The sequence below is a fragment of the Pristis pectinata genome, chromosome 3 (assembly GCF_009764475.1).
Source record: "Pristis pectinata isolate sPriPec2 chromosome 3, sPriPec2.1.pri, whole genome shotgun sequence".
NCBI classification, from domain to species: Eukaryota; Metazoa; Chordata; class Chondrichthyes; order Rhinopristiformes; family Pristidae; genus Pristis; species Pristis pectinata.
The window spans coordinates 14354491-14374061 of NC_067407.1; the positions used below are offsets into that span (position 1 = coordinate 14354491).

Below are 19571 nucleotides of genomic sequence, written 5' to 3' on the forward strand. Positions count from 1 at the left end.
ATGTAATCATCTGATCTACGAAAGGCAGTGTTTTGAATAATTATCTCTATGGCACAGCCTAAAAGTTATTCATTAACAAGTAATACCTTTCTCTTCAATTTTTGATTCCTGTATTATGTTCAGTCTTGAAATAGCAGTTCTTGCTGTACTTGACATTTTAACTAATGTAATTCTAATACTTCCTTTCTTCATAAAAATGCAAACCTCCCTCCTCTCTTCTATAGAGTGGGAAGGCTAATTAGCTAATGTAGTGGCTTGTGTGCAGCTGTTTTTTCCACTAGTGATGAATGTGCAACTCGAATCAATCACTTCACGTGTCTTCAGAGAATTTGACCTTCTGCCAGCAGGAAATAGCTGGGCGTTGATGGTTAGTTAACCACAGTGGCAAGCAAAGGGAGCACAGATTGTGATTTCTGCCCTGTTGCAGTTGTCTCTGTTCAAGACTGTTTCCCTGTTCTGTGAGCATCAGACTGAGACTTTTTTTAATTTTTAAAATCCATACACCAGACGATTGTCCAGGCAGACCAAGTGACATCATTGATTAGCCGAGGGAGTAAGCAGAATCTGAGTGGAGTAAGGAATATGGTTACCATAGTAACGCGGTTCACCCGCCTCTGATTCGTCCCCTTGCACAGGGTTTTGCAATTGAGATCCAGGCCCTCTTTGACAAGCTCTGGACGTTTCTGGTTCAGTCTTTCTACGCTGTCCGACACACAGAAGGCTGGAAGCTGATGAAACCTCATGACAAGGAGCAAATAGAAGCAGGTTCGTGATGCCCAGATGATGGGGTGGAGGCTGGGGGTGTGAATTGCTCCTATTGGAGTTTTGTCACCTACAAGATTGCTTTTGTGAATAATCTGTTTTGTCATCTTTGTTTGTAGGAACATGTGTAATTGTGTTATAGGTACACTGGTTCATAAAAATAGATAACCTTCAATCCAGCAGGTTTGCTGCAGAAGTGTAGTGTCTGTGGCATTAATAGGGCAACTGGCTAGGATGTGGTTTAACATACTGATCAAACAAATAATCATTTTCTTGGCCATTAAATTCAAACAATGATGTGGGGTTGCACTGTGGCAAAGTGTGGTTGGCATTCTCGATGTTCAGTCTTTGCTTTCTCTTTCTATAGTTTCTCTTCGTATTCAGTTTAATTTTATGAAACAATTTGGTTTATTTTTATCACTAGTGAGGCTGGAGAACCATAAACCTGCTGTAGTGTTCGTGTCTGTCTGTGTGTGTGTGTGTATGTGTGTCTCCCGTGGTAGTGTACTTGATCTTTGTCCCCTAAGCTGTGGTTATATTTGGGTTCTTCATTTCTTATTACAAAGCAAATTGAAGTCTCTCTATGGATCTGGATGATTATTTAACAATTATTAGGCAATATGTCCTGTTCAATGGATGCCAGCGTTTGTAGGATGAAGCTTTAATTACTTGAGATGGTGAATGTTGTCCTTTGTTTTAAAGTATGCTATGCACTTGTGAATTAAACTGTTGTGGGTGTGAGGCTTTGAGGCAGCCTAGCCTGAGCTGCACTATTTATGCTATTTATATATAAAAAAAAGGCCATCAGATAACATCAGTATTAAATGGAACATAAAATTTATTTTACATTGAAGTGTTTGTATAAAAGGTCAACATTAGCATAATGTATTATGCTATAGGGTTGGAAATGATGTAAATTAATTATGGTTTCCTGTCGATGTAACCTAAGTGGTCAAATTCGGCCTTGCATTTGCACAGATAGCATTTAGATAGTTTGTGTGAGACCACCTCCAGGGGACTCCCTTCAGTTAGAGCTACTTAACCCTTCCTTGCGGGTTAGCTACAATAAGTGCAAAATTAAGTTTCCAGAAGTTCCCTGGCTCTTCATTTCTGGGCCTTGCACAAGTGGGAGGACATGAGCTCTCCACCCCAGTGATCTTAAAACAACTGTGGAACCTGAGATCACAGGCACACTCTCCACCCATAGCTGCGTGCATGTCCCTCCAGAAGCTGACAAGTATAAATTCTTGCATGCGTCCCTGTTCGAGACCAACTACAACAATGAAGTAATTAGAACAAAGAACAGTGCAGCACAGGAATAGGCCCTTTGGCCCTTGATGTCTGTGCTGAACACGATGCCAAATTAAACTAAATCTCTTCTGCCTGTACCTGATCCATGTCCCTCCACTCCCTGCATATTCACTGTCCAAAAGCCTCTTGAATGTCACTGTCGTATTTTCTTCCACCACTATCCCGGCAGCCCTTTTCCAGGCACCCACCACGCTGTTTAAAATGTACCGAACATCTTCCCCCTTTTGCCTTAAAAGCATGTCCTCTAGTATTTGATGTTTCTAACCAGGGAAAAAGATTCTGACTGTCCACCCTATCTATGCCTCTCAAATTAATTTTCAATTAATGCTTTTATCCATTAAAGTGCCAGTAAGATAGTTATCTTAAATGTTTAAAGTGAGTTTATTGTCATATGCACAAGTACATGTATGCAGTGTTTCCCTCCACTTAATTTGTTGAATATTCAAGTTATTTTGGAGGTGTGACAGATATTTCACCTCGTGATCTTGGATTAAATCTTCTTCAGTCCAGTCATTTAACTTATTTAATTTTTTTGGAAAATTCTAGAACCTCTTGTGTGTTTGTATTTCCTTGCAATGTTTAAAATATTAACCATTTCAATTCTTAGGATTTGAGCATGGCCCAGCCTGTTTATTTTCTGTCTCCTTGGACATGCTTCACAACACCAAATAACAATGAATTTATTTGATTTAGATTAGTTCCTTTATTACATTAAATCCTTTTCACAAATTTCTTTATAATAAGAAATATTGAGCCTTTTCACTTTAACTTGATAAAGCTTCATTTAAAGAAGTTTTCAGATCAGGATGACAAGATGCCCTTGTAATATGTGTGCTTACCAAAAACCAGCAGTAGATAGTATCTTTGGTCAACTGGGTTCTGGGTGTTAAGTGCTCCAGACAAATTCCATTGGACAAGGATTATTAGCGGTTAATGATATAGTGGCATAATCTTTTGGAATGGCTGTGTGAATTGGCATATAAACTAGTTGATAAAACATAATATACGCCCCTCTCACCCTCCATTGCTCACTGACTCCAAAGTTTAAAGTCTTGGTGGAACTAGTGGGGGGGGAAAAAGAGGGGGAGTCACATATACAGAACAACCTGCCTAGTATCACAGTTGCTTTTTATTGCCACCCAATTTTCACCCATCACTTCTAGTTTTTAAACATAATAACTTATTCCTCCCAGAACTGTATTGCAGAGTAATTAAGTCTTCAAAAGAATTCAAAATATCAGCATGAAATAAAATTTGGTGCTCCAAGTAAGGATTTGTGGGCAGACATGAGACTGCAGATGTTGAAATCTGGAGCAACACAAAAAGCTGGAGGAACTCAGTAGGTCAGACAGCATTGATGGAAGGAAATGGGCAGTTAACATTTCAGGTCGAGATCCTTCATCTGGACTGAAAGGTAGAGGGGAGGTAGACAGTATAAAAGTGGAGCATGATCTAGCAGGCGATAGGTAGATCCAGGTAAGGAAGGGTGATAGGTAGGTGGCAGAGGAGAGATTGGGAATAGTGCCAGAAGCTGGGAGGTGATGGGTGGAAGTGACAAAGGGCTGAAGGAGATGGAATCTGATAGGAGGAGAAGGTGGAGCATGGGATGTGGTGAGGGCAGGTGGTAGTAGTGGAGAGGGGAACCACAGTCCCAAGTAAGTGCTGAGGGAAATTTATGAAAGACAAGAATAACAGTGATTGTTGTCCTTGGAGCATGTGCCTGCTGCCCTTATCCCTTTATAGATAGCAGTGATTTGGGAGATGCTGTCAGAATAGCACATTGACTCAATGTGGGGCACCTTGCTGGTGATGGATGGTGTGAATACTCAGGTTGGTGAATTAATAACAAGTTGATGAAGTTGCACTGAAGAAAGTATTGAGTGGGATATCCAAAGGTGTTTGTTGTTATCACTTCGGTTGCTGGTGTACACAAGTAACCCGCAGTCGACCTCCGTACAGAATTTGTAGATAATGTAACGTAAGATAACAACCATCAAGATTTTACAGAATGCTGGGGTTTTCTCCCAGCTAATTGGTGGCAAAGGATTTCAGTTCCAATAAATGCTTTTTATGACAGATTGATTTGTATTTACTATGTTTTGAATGTTGACTGGGTAGCAGCTTATTAACAGGAATTTAGAAAACCCGGGGAGGTCTCTGACTCATTAATTGGAATACCTTAACAGTAAGAGATGGCAATTGGGTGCAAGGATTCAATGCCAAACCAGCTGAGTTCAGATCCTTGGAGGTCATATGAAACTGTGTATAGGGCTTGGATGGGTTGAAACTGGAGTATTTATACTTAAGCTGTCTGGGGCAATTAAGCTGATCTTGTGTCAAAACAAAAATCGTAGAAAATTAAAATAAAATTACAAATTGAAATGGGTAAACAGAAACAATATTAACATGTATCAAACCACCACAAGGTTTTTAAGGAAGGAATTACATATACAAAGAGCAGCCAGTAAGCAGGAATGGTTGGAAAGAGGCTTAAATTTGTGTCTTATCTACCTTTCAGTTTCAAGACATCCTAAGTCACTTTATGGCCATTGATATCGTAGGAAGCATAAAAGTCAATCAGCCGTTATCGATGAGGGATCTTTATTGGCCAGGACACTGGGGTGACTCCCACAGGCAGTGTCCCAGAGGAATGGAGAATTCTTTAGGCACAGGTGACATCCTGGAGAACAGCCAGTGTTCTCAACAAGGTCCCTCATGGTCAGTTGGTCCAGATGATGAAGGCACATGAGATCCAGGTGACTTAGTAGATTGGATTCAAAGTTGGCTTGATGTTATTCTGACTGGAGTTCTATGACCAGTGATGTTCCACAGGGTTCAGTGCTGGGGCCTCCGTTGCTTGTGATTATATATTAATAATTTGGATGAAAAGGTAGGTGGGCTGATTAGTAAGTTTACAAATGACATAAAAGTTGACAGGGTTGTGGATAGTGAGGAAGGATGGAAAAGATACAGCAGGATGTAAACCAGTTGGAAATATGGGCAGAGAAATAGCAGATGGGGTTTAATCTGGACAAGTGTGAGCTGCTGCACTTTGGGAGGTCAAATGTAAAAGGAGAGCATATGGTAAAAAGTAGGACCCTTAGCATTGATGTAGAGAGTGGCAACACAAGTAGATGGGGTGGCAAAGATGATGTATAGCACACTTGCCTTTATCAATTGGGGCACCAAATATGAAAGTTGGGAAGTTGCATTGGGCCACATTTGGAGTATTATGTGCATTTCTGATCGCCCTATTTCAGGAAGGATGTGGAGGCTTTGGAGAGAGTGCAGAAGAGGTTCACCAGGATGTTGCCTGGTCTGGAGAGTATTAGCTAAAAGGAGAGGTTGGACAAACTTGGATAGTTTTCTCTGGAGCTCTGGAGGCTGAGAGGCAACCTGAAAGAAGTATATAAAATTATGAGAGGCATAAATACAGTAGATAGTCTTTTTCCCAGGGTGGAAATGTCAAATATTAAAGGTCAAAGGTGAGAGGGGGAAAGTTTAAAGGAGATGTGCTGGTTAAGTTTTTTACACAGAATGGTAGGTGGCTGCAATGTGCTGCCAGTGGAAGTGGTAGAAACAGATATGAAAGTGGTGTTTGAGGCATTCAGACAGGCACATGAGCAGGCAGGGAATGGAGGGGTATTGGTTTATTATTGTCACTTGTACCGAGGTACAGTGGAAAAACTTGTCCTGCATACCGACCGTACAGATCAATTCATTACACAGTGCATTGAGGTAGTACAGGGTAAAACAATAACAGAATGCAGAATAAAGTGTAACAGCTACAGAGAAAGTGCAGTGCGGGTAGACAATGTCATAACAAGGTAGATTGTGAGGTCAAGAGTTCATCTTATCATGCTAGGGAACTGTTCAATAGTCTTATAACAGAGGGGTAGGAGCTGTCCTTGAGCCTGGTGTTCAGGCTTTTGTACCTTTATGACTGATGGGAGAAGAGAGAATATCCCAGGTGGGTGGGGTCTTTGATTATGCTGGCTGCTTTACTGAGGTGGTGAAGTGTAGAGAGTCCATGGAGGGTAGGGTGGTTTCCATGATGTGCTGAGCTGTATCCACAACTCTCTGCAGTTTCTGGCGATCCCGGGCAGAGCAGTTGCCATACCAAGTCGTGAGGCATCTGAATAGGATGCTTTCTATGGTGCATCAATAAAAGTTGGTGTGTCAAAGGGGACATGCCAAATTTCTTTAGAGGCACTGGTGAGCTTTCTTGGCCGTGGCATCTACGTGGTTGGACCAGGACAGGCTATTGGTGATGTTCACTTCTAGGAACCGGAGTAGGTCAGAGGAAGAAGGGGATGGGGAAAAGTCAGATCTAACAGGTAGAGAGGCTTTGAGGAAGCAGAAGCAGAGTACAGGTTATAAAAGTAGTAAGGCGGATGGGCTGAAGTGCATTTACATAAATGCAAGAAGCATCAGGAATAAGGGAGATGAACTGAGAGCTTGGAAAGTACATGGGACTACGATATTGTGGCTATTACAGAGACATGGCTGACATCAGGGCAGGAATGGATATTGAATATTCCTGGTTTTCAGTGTTTTAAAAGGGATGGGGAGGGGGGAAGAAGAGGAGGAGGGGTGGCGATACTGGTCAGGGACACTATTACAGCTGCAGAAAGGGTGGATAATGTAGAAGGATCCTCTCCAGAGTCAATATGGGTGGAAGTTAGGAACAAGAAAGGAGCAGTTACTCTACTGGGAGTATTCTATAGGCCCCCCCAGGAGCAGATTGGGAGGCAGATTTTGGAAAGATGCAAAAATAATGGTTATTATAGTGGGAGCCTTCAACTTCCCAAATATTGATTGGCACCTGCTTAGTGCCAAAGATTTAGACGGGGCAGAGTTTAAGTGTGTCCAGGACGAATTCTTGTCGCAGTATGTTGACAGGCCGACTAGAGGAAATGCCATATTAGATCTAGTTTTAGGTAATGAACCAGGTCAGGTGACAGATCTATTGGTAGGTGAGCTTTTGGGGGGACAGTGACCACTGCTCCATAACCTCTAGAATTGTCCTGGACAGAGATAGGAGCAAAGAGGATGGGAAGATATTTAATTGGGGAAAGGAGAGTTATGAGGCTATAAGGTGAGAACTTGAGAGTGGTAAATTGGATGACATTTTTAAAGGGAAATGTACTATAGAGATGTGGTCGATGTTCAGGGATCTCTTGCAGGATGTTGGGGATAAATTTGTCCCAGTGAGGCAGAGCAGGAATGGCAGGGTGAAGGAACCATGGGTGACGAGAGGTGGAAAAACTAGTTAAGAAGAAGGTGGCAGCATACATAAGGTGTCAGCAGCAAGGATCGGACAGGGCTCGTGTGGAATATAGAGTAGCAAGGAAGGAACTTAAGAAGGGGCTGAGGAGAGCAAGAAGGGACATGAAAAAGGCTTTGGCGAGTAGGGCTAAGGAGGATCCCAAGGCTTTTTACTTGTACGTGAAGAGCAGAAGGATGGCTAGAGTAAAGGTAGGACCAATTAGAGACAGGTGGGAAGCTGTGCCTGGAAGCTGTGGAAGTGGGTGAGGTTCTTAATGAATACTTCTCTTCAGTATTCACCAAGGAGAGGGGTCTTGACGCTGAGGACAGTGTTGGTAAGGGTAGTGTTCTAGAGTATGTAGATATCAAGAGAGGAGGTGTTGGAGCTGCTAGATATTAGGACAGATAAGTCCCTGGGGCCTGACGGAATATTCTCCAGGTTGCTTCGTGAGGTGAGGGAGGAGATTGCTGAACTGTTGTCTAGGATCTTTTACTACTTGTTGTCCATGGGGATGGTACCCAGAGGATTAGAGGGTGGCGAATGTTGTCCCCTTATTCAAAAAAAGGTAGTAGGGATAGTCCAGGCAATTACACACCAGTGAGCCTTGCGTCTGTGGTGGGTAAGCTGCTAGAAAGAATTCTAAGAGATAGGATCTATGATCATTTAGAGAATCATGGACTGATTAGGGACAGCCCGCATGGCTTTGTGAAGGGAAGATCTTGCCTCTCAAGCCTGATAGGGTTCTTTGAGGAGGTGACCAGGAAGATTGATGAGGGTAGTGCAGTGGATGTGGTCTACATGGATTTTAGTGAGGCGTTTGACAAGGTTCTGTATGGTAGGTTTCCTCAGAAGGTCAGAGGCCAAGGGATCCAGGGAGACTTGGCTGTGTGGATTCAGAATTGGCTTGCCTGTAGAAAGCAGAGGGTTGTGGTGGAGGGAGTGCATTTGGATTGGAGGGCTGTGACTAGTGGTGTCCCACAAGGATTGGATCTGGGACCTCTACTTTTTGTGATATTAATGACTTAGGTGAGGGCGTGGAAGGGTGGGTTAGCAAGTTTGCAGACAACACAAAGATCGGTGGTGTTGTGGATAGTGTGGAGGGCTGTCGAAGCTTACCGAGGGATATTGATAGGATGCAGAGCTGGGCTGACAAGTGGCAGATGGAGTTCAATCCAGAGAAGTGTGAGGTGGTACACTTTGGAAGGACAAACTCCAAGGCGGAGTACAAGGTAAATGGCAGGATTCTGGGCAGTGTGGAGGAGCAGAGGGATCTGGAGATTCATATCCACAGATCACTGAAAGTCGCCTCACAGGTAGATAGGGTAGTTAAGAAAGCTTATGGGATGTTAGCTTTCATAAGTCGTGGGATCGAGTTTAAGAGCCGCGAAGTAATGATGCAGCTTTACAAAACTCTGGTTAGGTCACACTTAGAGTACTGTGTCCAGTTCTGGTTGCCTCATTATAGGAAGGATGTGGAGGTGTTGGAAAGGGTGCAGAGGAGATTTACCAGGATGCTGCCTGGATTAGAGAGTATGGATTATGAGGAGAGACTAAAGGAGCTAGGGCTTTACTCATTGGAGAGAAGGAGGATGAGGGGAGACATTATATACAAAATATTAAGAGGAATAGATAGAGTGGACAGCCAGTGCCTCTTTCCCAGGACACCAATGGTCAATACAAGAGGGCATGGCTTTAAGGTAATGGGGGGAAGGGGGTTGGGGGGAGTTCAAGAGAGATGTCAGGGGGAGGTTTTTCACCCAGAGAGTGGTTGGTGCATGGAATGTGCTGCCTGGGGTGGTGGTGGAGACTGATATGTTGGTCAAATTCAAAAGATTGTTAGATAAGCGTATGGAGGAATTTAAGATAGAGGGATATGTGGGAGGAGGGGGTTAGATAGTCTTAGGAGTGGTTTCAAGGTCAGTACAGCATGGTGGGCCGAAGGTCCTGTATTGTTCTATGGTATTGAACTTGAAGCTCTCAACCCTTTCGACCTCAGCACCATTGATGTAGACAGGTGCATGTACACCACCCCCTTTCCTGAAGTCAATGACCAGCTCTTTTGTTTTGCTGACATTGAGGGAAAGGTTGTTGTCATGACACCATGTCATTAAACTCTCTATCTCCTTCCTGTACTCTGACTCATCGTTATTTGAGATATGGCCTATACGGTGGTATGATCTGCAAACTTGTAGATGGAGTTGGAGCAGAATCTGGCCACACAGTCATGAGTATATGGGGAGTAGAGTAGAGGGCTGAGGACACAGCCTTTTTGGGCACCAGTGTTGAGAATAATCGTGCTGGAGGTGGTCAGAAAGTCAAGGATCCAATTGCAGAGGGAGGTGTTGAGTCTCAGAGTTTGGTGATGAGTTTGCTTGTAATTATAGTATTGAAGGCAGAGCTGTCGTCAATAAACAGTAGTCTAACGTAGGTGTCTTTACTGTCCAGATGCTCCAGAGATAAGTGTAGGGCCAGGGAGATAGCATCCTCCGTAGACCTGTTTCAATGGTAGGTGAATTGCAGTGGGTCGAGGTTGTCTGGGAGGCTGGAGTTAATGTGTGCCATGACCAGCCTCTTCAAGCACTTCATGATGGTATATGTCAGAAATGCCAGGCGGTAGTCTAAAGCACGTTACCTTGTTTTTCTTGGGCACCTGGATGATAGTGGCCCCCTTAAAGCAGGTGGGAACCTCAGATCGAAGCAGGGAGAGGTTAAATATGTCTGCAAGTACCCTGCCAGATAAAATCAATATGCAGGTAGATGTGCAGTTTAAATTGGCATCATGGTTGGCACAGATGTCGTGGGCCAGAGGGCCTATTCCTGTGCTGTGCTCTTCTATGTTCTATGCTCTTCACCTGCACAGGAGCTTTGACATCCATTTCAGAAAACATTTGAAGCCCTGGAGAGAATGCAGAGGAGATTCACCAGGATGTTACCTGGATCGCAGCACTTCTGTTAATGGGAGATGTTGGATAGTCTGGGTTTATTTTCCCTGGAGCAAAGGAAGGGTGACCTGATAGAAGTACATGAGACTGAGGGTCTACCCTTTCTGTGCCCCTCTCAAGTTTTTTTTCCCAGGGTTGGGGTATCAAAAACAAGAGGGCCTAGGCTTAAGGTGAGAGGAAGGAGTTTTAAAGGGGATCGGAGGGGAAAAGTGTTTGATACCTGAAACATGCTGCTAGAGGAGATGGTGGAATCAGATACGATTAGCACATTTAGGAGACATTTGAACAGACACTTGAATAAGCAAGGCATAGAAGGATCTGGTCCTAATACAGGCAAGTGGTGTATAAGGGCAGAAGTTCAGTATGGACATGAAGGGCTGAAGGGCCATTTTCTGTACTGTACGACTCCATAACTCTTGGTTTAATGTCTACTCCAACAGGACAGTGCTGGAGCTGGCTTCTCGTGTCAGCGGGGAGTAGGTGACAACCTTTACTCTTGGGGCCCACAGTAACCATCTTCCAACTTGCTTGGCCCAGCTGACTTCAGCTGGGAGCACAGCTGTGGGCATCATCTGCTTGAACAGTATCTTGCATCAGCCTAGATTATTATGCATGCCATTGAAGTGGGAATTCATAACCTTCTGATTCACAGGTAAACAGTTCCCACCAACTGAGCCAGGCTGGCACTGTTGAATAGAAATATAGTTGAAATCAGGATGTTGGATCGTTTAACGGAAAGATGATAGAAATGGTATTTTGAAATAAAGTTCGGATAAAGTGCAGTTGAATTCAACCTCTGTGGAATGGCTGTCTCCAGTGGCAGCAGCTTCACTGTTGGACTTCATTTTTAACAGGTTTTCCCTTCCATTTGAGTTTCAGAATGTAATTTTACATTGCAGCCTTTCTTGTGACTCCATGCTTCAAGCTACACTGAAGAGGCAGAGAACTTGCATGCCGTGTCTGATCAGTGTTGTGAATCCAGGTCCATCACCTGCTGTCTGATGCAAGATGCTGTTCAGGCAACTAAGGTTTCACTACTAAAAGGATTCATGCAGCGTATGAAATCTATTACTCAAACAAAAGAGGGGAAAGCAGTTGAAAGCACTAATTTTCTTAGTAATTCCTTACAGCTTGTTGTTTCTTTGAGGAATGCATGATCTAAATACCATTGAGTCAGACTGTCTCTGAAATGAATTACTGTTTGCCATATGTTAGTCTTGAGTGTACGACCATCAAAGACATGCAGGGCCCGTCCTGCAGAACAATTTACTTTCCAGTCATGTAGAGCCTTTCTCAATACATTAAGAGCAGGACGACAGCACATTTATAATAAGTGACTCTCTGTGCGCTCCAGGAATACTGAAATCCTCTGAAAATGAAAGAAAGGAAACTATAGAAGGGGCACAAACAGATTAACCAACTATCTCATTTATAAAGGGGAATAAAGAAGTGGCAGAGGAATTAAACAATTACTTTGTGTTTTTCTTCTAGGAAAAATACACACAAACCCTGCTTGGATATGTTAAGGAATCAAACACCTAGAGAGAGCAAGGAGCTGAAGAAACTAAATGCTAGTCAAAAGATAGTACTGGAAAAATAGATCATCTTGAAGGCTGATAAATACCAAAGATCTGATGATCTGTCTCCCAGACTTTTGAAAGAGGTGGCTTTAGAAATGGTGGATGCTTCAGTTATCATCTTCCAATGTTCTGTAGATTCTGCAACACGTTCCATGGGTGGTTTATTCCTACTCTTGCTGGATTGCAAATTTGACCCCAATATTTTTTTTAAAAAAAAGGTAGAGAAGAAAACGGGAAAGTACTTGTCAGCATAATGTCAGTGGTAGTGAAAATACTGGAAGCTATAATGAAGGCTATAACAACAGAACACCTTGCAATGAATAATAGGATTGAACAGAATCAATGTGCATTTCGGAAGGTTTTCACCTTTGGCTGATCTGTTGTAGCTCTTTGAAGAAGCAATCAGTAGGATAGATAAAGGGAAACTAGTGGATATTGTCTATTTGGGTTACTAGAAGACTTTTAATAGTGTTCCGCACTGGAGGTTGGTTCACCAGGTTAGGGCCAGTTGGACGATAACGCACTGACGTGGATTGAGAATTGATTATTGGCCAGAAAGCAAGCAGTTGGAATAAAGTTCAAGTTATACTTCATTGTCATTCACCCATGTGCTATAAAAACACATGAAGGAACGAAATGTAATTTCCCCCAGACTCTCACAACAGAGGACATACATAGAACAGAGGACATACAATAAATGTAGACAAAAAAATTGTTCAAGTACAAATAGTGCAAAAAAACGGTATATACAGAATACAAAATTAGTGCAGTGTTAGTGAAAAACAGAGTTGGACGAAGAAAATACAGAACCCAGAGTGTTGCACTAAATGTATAAACATGTTCAGCAGCAGCCAAACTTCTTTTACACCGTTGTGCAAACCAGGACTTTTGATGTGGCATTTGTCTGAAACTGCCTCCGGGGTATTCAGGAGCCTGACAGCCTGGGGGGGGAGAAGCTGTTGTACAGTCTAGTAGTTCTGGCCTGGATGCTCTGGTACCGCTTGCCAGATGGCAGTGGGACAGTGGGATAAACAGATTGTCCATGGGTTGGCAGACTGTAACAAGTGGGGTACTGCAGAGATCAGTGTTGGGGCCCCTACTACACACAATCTACATCTATGGGAATAAAGTTTCATATTTCCCAGTTTGATGATACTAAACTAGGTGGAATTATGGCTACAGAAGATCTTTACAGATCTTTGTGAAGAGGCTTCAAGAGAACATGAACAAACTGAATGGATGAGAACATGGCAGATGGACTGTAATATGGAAAAATGTGAGGTCATATACTTTAGTGCACAAAACACAAAAGAGTATTTGTTCAATTGAGGGATTAGGTAGTGTTGATGTACAAAGGGACCTAGGTGTGTTTGTACACAAGTTACTGAAAGCCAAAATGCAGGTGCAGTGGGCAAATATTATAATGGCCTTTATAATGAGAGGGTTTGATTACAGGAGTAAAGAGGTGTTATTGCAATTGTGTAGAGCCTTAGTGAGACCACACCTGGAGCATTGTGTACAGTTTTGGTCTCCTTAAGAAATGATGTACTTGTCATGCTGTGCAGCAAAGGTTACGAGACTGGTTCCAGAGATGGGTTTACCATATGACGAGAGATTGAGAGGACTGGATTCGTTGGGGTTTAGAAGGATGAGAGGAGATTTCATCATAATGTACAGGATCTGTTAAGGGCTTGGCAGGCTAAAATACAAGGGGAATGTTTCCTTGGCTGAGGAACCTAGGGCCATGTGTACAGTTTGTGAATAAGGGATAGATTTCTTCATGCAGAGGGTGGTGAACCTTCAGAATTCTTTGCTAGTGGAAGCTGAGTTGGGTCCATTCATAGACCTCTGGACATTGAGGGAATCCAAGGGGCTTGGTGACAGTGTTGGAAAATAACATGGAGATGGAAGATCAGATAAATGGCAGGTTTGATGGGCCATATAGCCTACTATTCTTATTTCTCTCATTCTTATGTGATGTTCTCCATAAATGGGGCATTTTCCTGATATTGATTCAGATAAACTTCTTGCCCTGCATTAATTTGGACTGGTGATATCTTTATCCATTTTCACTATAGACTGACCTTTAGCATCCTGGTTGCAATGTTGACCAGATGATTTTGATGTCAATAGGCACCCTTTTCTCAGTGTTGAACAATAAGAACTGAAACTTTCATTGGTTCCCCGCCTTAAATAAAAAGTACACAGTTGATGCTTAGGGTCTGGTAGCAACAGTAGTGAAGGTAAATTCAACTATCGCATTCAGAGTGGAGTTCAGTAGGTATCTGAAAGGAAATTTGCTGGGCTATAGGGAGAGAGAAAGAGTGGGACAACCTTGATTACTTTTACACAGTGCCACTATGGACTTGAATGCCCTCCTTCCATGTTGTAATGATTCTGTAGCATTACTTAGTCTTATCTGTATAACTGTTGTGTTGAGCTGGTCTTGTTGAAGATTACTGCATTTGCTTCATTAAAGAACCTCATTTGTCAGTAGAGCCACATATGTTGGATGGGTCATAGGGAGTCCTTGACGTCAAATCTACAGCATTGTTAATTAAAGAGCTAAAATCTTTTCCAGAAAAAACCAAGTTGCTATTTTCAAAAATTGAAAACATAGTTTGCCTTGAACCTCATCAGCTAAAAACCTGGGCAACCTGAAATGCCAAATCTTTCTCTTCAGGTGCTGCCTGACCTACTTGGTGTTTTCAACATCTGTTTTTATTTCAGAATTTGAACATGTGCAGTTTTTTTGTTTTTTTTCCCAAAAACCTGGAGATCTTTCATGGTTTAATTCTGCAAGGGTTAAGAAGCATCATGGAAATTGCTGGGTTAAAAAATCCCCCACAGAACATCTAATTCACCTTCCACCACTGGTTGTCACATTATGCATGGTGATATTGTTAAGTAATCAGAGCTAATAATAGGCTTGTCACATAGTCCACAATAGACCCAGCAAGATAGGAAAACCCAGTGGGTCTACAGGCCATGGGTCCACAATCAATGCCCTTTACGCTTGCCATAAGCCCTGTCTCAGATTACTCAAGTTGTTACATTTACACAGAGTTTTAATACTGTTGCCATATTCAGTGGATTGATTGTCAGGTTTTTGTTATCAGTAAATTGGCAATCCAGACCAAGACACTCCCGAAGTTATGTGGTGGATGAATTGTGTTGCTCCCTCTGTCTTCAGAGAACTCCAGCTGAGTGAATGGAAACCGAAGCTCCTTCATTTCTTCCTCCCCTGGTGCAGCCATCATCAAGTGTAAATGTTGAAAGATTTCCTGTGCATTTCCAAAGCAGAATCAAGCAATTGAAAGGGAGCCTTTTGTGCAGTTGTTTAACCTTTTTACTGCTTTTTTCACCATCTGTCGAAGTAGTTATATCTACTGTAGAGGCCTGAAAGTCTGGATGTTCTGTTACCAGTGCCAACCTATTGTCCACAAGAGGATAACATACTGGACTTCTCTCTAAATTCCAGAAAGTATTAGATTTGAACTATATAAAACTCGCTTTTGTTCTGTCTCCTTTTTTTTAAAAAAAATTGTTGTCATTTTAAATATATAATCCTTTTGATCTAATGCATTCAGCCCATTGAATCCTTTCCAATATTATGTTAGTCAAGCCAAGTTTTATGACAAAAGAATGGATTTTGCTGGCATTTTGAGAGTGTAACTAACTAATGGACTGAGATGAGGGGAATTTTTTTTACTTGAAGGACTGTAAATCTTTAGAATGTTCTGCCCTGGAGGGCTGTTGATGCTCAGTCAGGAGCTAAATCGATAGATTTTTGGACACACAAGGAATCAAGGGACGTGGAGACCAGCCGGGAAAGTAAACATGAAGTGCAAGGTTGAGTGTGAACTTAATTAAATGCCAGAGCAGGCTCGAGAGGCTTCTGCTTTTTAAGTTTTTATGTGTATCATACTTTCAGCTGCTCTGGACAAAGGTGATGATAGAAAACTTGCCAAAAGACCAACCTTGACCAGTTTCCAGGTAAGGATTATGTCAACTTTATGATGTATTTTAATATTTTCCATGTGTATACATTTGAGGATGCAATTCCAGAACTATACCTAATTTAAGACATCATCTGTAAATTTTAAAATGGCAAAAGAAGCCTGGATTAATGTAATAGTGTACATGTGACTCTAAAACTAAACTTTTATTACATATTGAGTAAGTATGTGCATTAACTTTACATCTGCTGACAGCAGAAAGAAAATCCTCGGTTTAGTTCTACCATTCCTGACACGCAAGGGCAAGCCTGCAGAAAAGGGAAGCTGCAGTCAAGTGCAAGTGTGTCCAAAAGTCGTGTGTCCAGCGCTTCAAAATGAAATCTGAAGGATTGGGAGCATCGGTGCAGAATCAAACGGGCGAACTTATGCCAGTGTTTCGAGGAAAGAGGAAACAAAGGAAAAGAATGTTAAAAAGCCAAGTGAAAAAATGCCAAAAATTGGGAAAGGCAATGAGAAAAGCACTTCGACAAAGGCAACTACCCCTGCAAAAACCAGACTGGAGGCCAGGACAAAAAGTGAAAGTGTTGTTAGTAAAGCAAAAGGACCTCCTGCCAGTTTTCTCTGGTCAGGCAGTTTCTATAATGGCAAACAAAGAGACCAGTAGTCACGATGGAAAATCAATACAGGAGCACGGCCTAAAGTAGCTCCTAGTTCTTCATCTGGTATCCAACCAAAGTCAGGAAAAACACCCAAGAAAACCACTCAACAGCAGGCAGAGAAAAACGGGAATAGGTGCATTCTGACAAGCTGGAACGTTCAAGCAAGAGCCCCACTGTGGAGTCAGTTGGGCAGGTCAGTGAATTGGAGGAGGGCAATGCAACAAATGGAATGAACAATTGTGGGAAGAAAATAACAACTGTCAGCAATCCACTGAAAATGTTGCATGGAGTCTGCAAAGAGCCCAGCAGGCCAGAAGGTTATTCTGCAGGTTTGTTGTTTCTGCAATTAAATGTTAGCACTTTTGACGTCTTTCCTCCTCCCATGAGTCTGCTGGTGTGCTTTAGTGAGGCGGAGAGATTGTCTTCAGTCATGAGCTGCATTGTAGCTGCCACAATGTTGACTTGCAGACAACGTTGCACCTCCCAAAACAAACCAAGAAAGATGAGGGGAGCAGGTACAAGAGAACCCTGCTCCTCCAGCCTGACTTGCTATCAGGGATGGCCAATAAAATTTGGCCCTGCCAGATACTCCCCCATCATCTCATTTTTTTTAAAAAAAAAGCAAGAATCTGTTTGTTCCCTACTTTGTGTTTTTCTTTGTTCTCTTTCATTTTGCACCCCCTCCATTCCCCATACATAAGATATTTATTAGTCACATGTACATCAAAACACACAGTGAATACGTCTTTTTGCGTTGCTAAGAATGTGCTGGGGCAGCCCGCAAGTGTCGCCACTTTTCCGGCACCAACATAGCATGTCCACAGCTCCTAACCTGTATGCCTTTGAAATGTGGGAGGAAACTGGATTGAAATGTGGGAGGAGGAGGGTGTTTCACCGAACGTTGTATTGAATCCAATATTCCAGACGGCTTAGACGCAAATTAAGGCTTAAATGAGAACTTGAATTTAACTCCAGTTCTCTAGTAAGAAACTCCAAGGGCATTTGAAATCCATTTTCAAGGACTATATAGATCAAAGCAATTGATTTGTTGCACTTTAAATCATATGCAGCCTCCAAGGATACAAATCGTGGCCCAGCTAGATTAGCCAGTGAGATCTTTTTAACCTTTTCCCCTCGAGTGCGTGCACAGGCTTGCTTCCCACCTGCCTTCAGAAACCTGAACACCATTGTTCTCCGGTTCAGTGGGCTATTCTTCTGGCTGCAGAAGTGATGGCGAATGATTGCATTAAAATGTAACCAGTTTTCTTTTATTTCCTTCCATAACTACAGTTAACAGGCCGGCAACTGTCATCAAAGCAACAAAAACACCTTCTGCTTCAGTGAAAACCACCAGACCCACTTCCAGTAGGTGAGTAACAGCTGTAGATTACTTTATAAAATTTCTTAACTCGTGCTCCCTCTCATAAGCACCACATTCTGCGCACCCCCCCCCCCCCCACCATCAGCATCAGCACTGTCATAAGGGATATGAATATACTAAGAGTTGCTGCTGTGAGAAATGTTGTCTTTATGTAAGTTATTACAGTTTTAAGAATTCATACACTTGCGGCCTCAGAATGGGCTGTCATATCAATGCGTGTATCTTCCTTGAACACAGTGGTATGGTAGAAGCCTGCATCTCTCAAATAATAACGGAGCAACAAACCTTGCATGTAAAGACTAAAGATTTAAATTGTTTAGTGCACCTCATTGATGTAAATAGATTTTATTGGACACAATGAGGTGTATATACACAGGAATCTGATTTAATGTAGGTTTGGTGCCCTCTACTGGATTAATACATTTCCTTTGAAGAGAATTTAAATAACTTTAAATAAATTTAAGTAACATTCACACAGATTTTCACAAAAGATTGACTAGAACATGCTTAAACTTGGAAATCAGGAATTTTGTGTAAGCTATCTGGTGCACAATACCGTCACTAATGTACGGTCTTTAAGTATTAAAGATCTATCTAAGATGAGTGGAGGAAAGTTTAGGGGAGATGTCAGAGGTAGGTTTTTGTTTTACAGAGTGGTGGGTGCCTGCAATGCACTGCCAGGGGTGGTGGTAGAGGCTGATACAATAGGAGCAAAAGGTCATCAACTCGGTGAAATTTGCCCTTTGGTCTGCCCGAAACTTGTTGGTCTCCCAGCTCCGCGAGATGTCCGTAGGGGAAAGCTGCCGACTGGCACATTCCAGGCTGTAGGAGTACGTGCTGAGGGACGCACTGACGCTGGGTGCAGCCAGCGCGAGGACTCGGTGAGGAAGGACGACAGAAGTGGTCCTTCTGCCACTGGAGAAAAAGGGGCGGAGTCAGGCGAGGAAGCCCCTTAAATATTGTAAATATGGGATTGGGGTAACACCCCAGGGAGCCGCAAAGTGGCATCGGTGCTGTGTTTTTAATATAGCAAGGTAACAGTAATGATCCGTACACAAACGTAACGGTGTGCACTGTTTTATTGTTGTATATAGTTTGTTTTTTATGATGAATAAAGTTTATTTTGGAACAAAAATAGGAACATCTAATAGACTCTTGGATAGGCACATGGATGTGAGAGAAATGGAGGGTTATGGGCTGTGGAGGAGGGAAGGGTTAGATTGATTGTGGGGTAGATTTATTTAGGTCAGCACAACATTGTGGACTGAAGCGCCTGTACTGTTCTGTGTTCTATATAGGGATTAATAGTCAGAATGGTTTAAGGAAGTGATCCCAGAGTAAGGGCCATAGAAAACCAAACTCGTGCTGTATTTGAATTCTGTGTTTCACATATTAAAAGTGAAATACAAATTGATTTTTGTTGTGTGTGTCTTTGCCAGTGTGCCCAACAAACAGAAGGCACAAAACAGAGATGAAGCGATGCCACAGGCTCAAGCGAAGAGAGCCTGGAATAGTAGCAGCGACCCGTCTGCCCAGCAAAGAGCAAAGGGAGCATCAGGGGCAGCAGTCAAGGCTAAAGGTACCACTAATATCCACACAATTTTTATATACGATGTATGCTATAAAATAAGCAAAGTAATAACGGAGGGAATAGAATGCTGGGGAGTTTGATGTTGATGTCTGATTGTGGCATCTGGTTGAAGATGGT

General features: G+C 42.5%; 1 protein-coding gene across 1 annotated transcript in view; it reads left to right on the forward strand.

Annotated features, from left to right (window-relative positions):
- The window catches only part of btbd8 (BTB domain containing 8), a 95030-nt gene that overhangs the window by 67937 nt on the left and 7522 nt on the right, over positions 1–19571 (forward strand). Inside the window, exons 13-17 of the mRNA XM_052013232.1 lie at positions 636–765; positions 15799–15860; positions 16082–16163; positions 17773–17851; positions 19303–19442. Of these exons, the coding sequence (XP_051869192.1) occupies positions 636–765; positions 15799–15860; positions 16082–16163; positions 17773–17851; positions 19303–19442 (493 nt within the window). The remainder of the gene's footprint in view (positions 1–635; positions 766–15798; positions 15861–16081; positions 16164–17772; positions 17852–19302; positions 19443–19571) is intronic.